The 3427-nt window shown below is 36.9% G+C and overlaps 1 protein-coding gene across 1 annotated transcript; it reads left to right on the top strand.

The window, feature by feature from the left end:
• Positions 1 to 2229: 2229 nt before the first annotated feature.
• LOC136827115 (techylectin-5B-like) lies at positions 2230 to 3188 on the top strand. The gene is made up of 3 exons (XM_067084875.1): positions 2230 to 2239; positions 2533 to 2672; positions 2829 to 3188. The coding sequence occupies exons 1-3, from the start codon at positions 2230 to 2232 to the stop codon at positions 3186 to 3188; spliced, it is 510 nt and encodes a 169-aa protein (XP_066940976.1).
• Positions 3189 to 3427: the final 239 nt, after the last annotated feature.

The raw sequence follows: 3427 nt of genomic DNA, 5'->3' as shown, positions 1-3427 counted from the left end.
CCATATAATATATACCCTATATATATATATATATATATATATATATATATATATATATATATATATATATATATATATATATATATATATATATATAAAAAAATCACAGTAGATGCACGTGACTTTAGTGTATAAGCGAATCCCACAGGAAATGACAGGCAGAAGTTCAGTGCCAAGCGCTTTCACGTTTATTAACGCATCGTCTGAGCACACATGAGACACAGATGAAAAGAAGGTTACAAAGTAAACAAACAGAACAAGAATACCAGATGGTCAATTGTCAAAGGGTAATAAACAATAAGATAATCCAGGATAATCTGGGTTCAAGTATTCTCAGACTAAAACCATAGACCTAACTACAAGAGATACGAAAGTTTAACCATTCAAAATCCAAAAACATGTATAAAATTGAATATCAGATGGTTAATTGCCAAGGGGTAATGAACGTGTTGTCATGTGAAATGAGTCAAACAAGTAGCAAGGATTGTTTTGGACAACAGGTGAGTTCATAGGATGCTTTGTTGGATGTTGAATTTGAATCCTCTAACTCACCCAAGGTCAGGTTCCAGAGACCAGGTCGTTAGTTGAAGCAGAAATCGGGATTATACGGAATTTAAGGTTAATTTCTCTGAGGGTACCTTAATTAACATGGAAATTTTTTTTCCATTATAATCCAATTTTTTATAACGTTTTATACAACCTGCGCTTCTATAAATATTAGTTTTACTTATTCAGAACTTTTGCAGCAATTCATACTATTTAAGTCCAAGATGACCTACTATGGCGCTATTGAGTCTTTATGAAAGTTTGGCTACCTAGCCAGTGAATTCTCCTCTGTCTGTTCACAAGGTACTGTATATATAATCTAACTTATTCTGTATTCTCAGACCTGTCACGAAATGGTATCTTTTCTTAATATATTCAATAGCAACTGGTAACCAGAGGCAGCACTACGCTGACCATGGCTCATACAGCCATGTAGGCATTGGAATAATATTTTCTTAAATTGTTATCTAAAAAAACAGGTAAACCAGTAAACAATGCGCCTAAGCTTCTTTGGCCCAATCGAGTTTTCTTTACAACCGCTACAGCATACAGTCAAGGCCACCGAAAATAGATCTATATTTCAGTGGTCTCGGTATAATGCTGTATGAGCAGCGGCCCATGAAACTTTAACCACTGCCAGGTGGTGGCCCATCCTATATCGTTGCTAGAAGCATGATCATGGCTAACTTTAACCCAAAATGAAATAAAAACTACTGAGGCTAGGGGGCTGCAAATTGGTATATTTGATGATTGAAGGGTAGATGATTAATATCGATTTGCAGCCCTCTAGCCCTAGTAGGTTTTAAGATCTCAGGGTGGATAGAAAAAATGCGGACAGTATAAAGTGTGGACGGACAGACAAAGTCGGCACAATAGTTTTCTTTTGCAGAAAACTAAAAATGCCCTGAAGTTTCTTCGGCACAATCAAGTTTTCTGTACAGCATATAATGCTGTATGAGACTTTCAGCCACGACCCAAGAAACTCTTAGCCGGGGCTCATAAACTCAGCCACGGTCCGGTGGTGTCCTCAGCCACGACCCATGAAACTCTTAGCCGCGGCCCATGAAACTCAGCTGCGATCTGGTGGTGGCCTTTGTTGTTGGTACCAATAGTGGTGCCAGAAGCATGATTATGACTAACTTTAACCTTAAATGAAATAAAAATTACTAAGGCTAGAGGGCTGCAATTTGGTATGTTTGATGATTGGAGTTGGATGATCAACATACCAATTTGCAGCCCTCTAGCCTCAGTAGTTTTTAAGATTTGAGGGCGAACAGGAAAAGGCGTGAACGGACAGACAAAGCCAGCACAATAGTTTTCTTTTACAGAAAAATAAAAAGCATTTTTAAGGATTTAAGAGACGGACACTTTGACACTTTTCATTCTTGGGGAGAAAGGACCTTGTGACTCTCTCTCTATGTATGTATATATTTACACTTACACATGTATACATAAACACACACACGCACACAGCTTGCACACACACAAACGCACACACACACACACACACACACACACACATATATATATATATATATATATATATATATATATATATATATATATATATATATAATCGAGCTTGTCTACATATATATATAACATGACTTGTCTACATACTTTTTTTTTTTTATAAAAAAATTTTTTATGGAATTTGGGGTTGAGGGTGTTTGCCCACTGAGTATGGATGGCAGTAAGTAGGGGAGAGGCTGTTCTGTAGTAAGTAAAGTTCTGACCCCGTGGAAACTACTCTTAGCATGGCAACCAAGCATATTTGTCGTGAAAATGGCAGCGTTTATGAATTTCAACTACCTTTAATATCATGGAGTGACGTCATCAATTCCATGATATATGACAACGTAAATTTTTTGGAAGCGACCCTGTCGCACCTATTATTACCGTAGCATCTTCGGTTAGTACTAATGTGATCCCCCTTGCCAACTGTATGATTTTTTTTTTTTTTATCACATATGGTAGACTAAGCAGCATACCCAAAATCCCACGTCCTTTGGTTCGAAGTAGGACCTCCTATTCGTAACCGCAAAGGCATTCAGAAGCAAGGAAATGGCACCAGTGGAATCTACACTGTCTACCCTTATTACTGCTGTCCAGAGTTCCCTGTGCAGGTGAAAGCAATCATTGATAAATTTCTTAGCTCTAATGTGTGAATAGTTATCAAATTTTGATTTACTGGAACTCAAAGTAATTAATAGAAAGAGGCTTTTTATCTGAACAGTTTTTCTTGCTTCCCATAATTTTTGACTTCTTACCTTTTGTGTCAGGTTTTCTGTGACATGGAGACGGATGGCGGTGGGTGGACAGTCATCCAACGACGAGACGACATTGAACCAAGGGAAGATTTCTTCCGTACATGGATAGAGTACGCCCTTGGTTTTTATGACCTTAGGGGCGAATTCTTGTTAAGAAATGACTACATTCATGCCCTAACGGATCAAAAACTAAATGAAATGAGATTCGATCTGGTTGACTTCAGCAATGAAGTCCGGTGGGCAAAGTACAAAACGCTTTATGTAAGTGACAGAGGCTCTTCTTACAAGATGGAAGTAACTGGGTATAGCGGAGATGCTGAAGATTCGTTTTCACCGCAAAATGGAATTAAATTTTCTGCGAACGTTGACTGATCAATGCTGTAAGCTTTAATAATGAATCCGAATACTCTTCTCCATATTGAACATTAAACAAGTATCTTTTTTCATATTACTTTTTAATTCAACAATATACTCTCTTGATATTGAGAGCGTTCTAATAATTAAAAAAAAAAATCTTCCTAACAGAATTGGACCTGGGAGTTTCATAAAAATAAAAAGTTTAAAATATGTAGAAACATTTGTTCATATGTTTTCCTCAATATTTCGTATTC

The sequence above is a fragment of the Macrobrachium rosenbergii genome, chromosome 41 (assembly GCF_040412425.1).
Source record: "Macrobrachium rosenbergii isolate ZJJX-2024 chromosome 41, ASM4041242v1, whole genome shotgun sequence".
Lineage (NCBI taxonomy): Eukaryota > Metazoa > Arthropoda > Malacostraca > Decapoda > Palaemonidae > Macrobrachium > Macrobrachium rosenbergii.
Note: the sequence above shows the minus strand (reverse complement) of the source record. Positions and strands in the feature narration are given on the sequence as shown.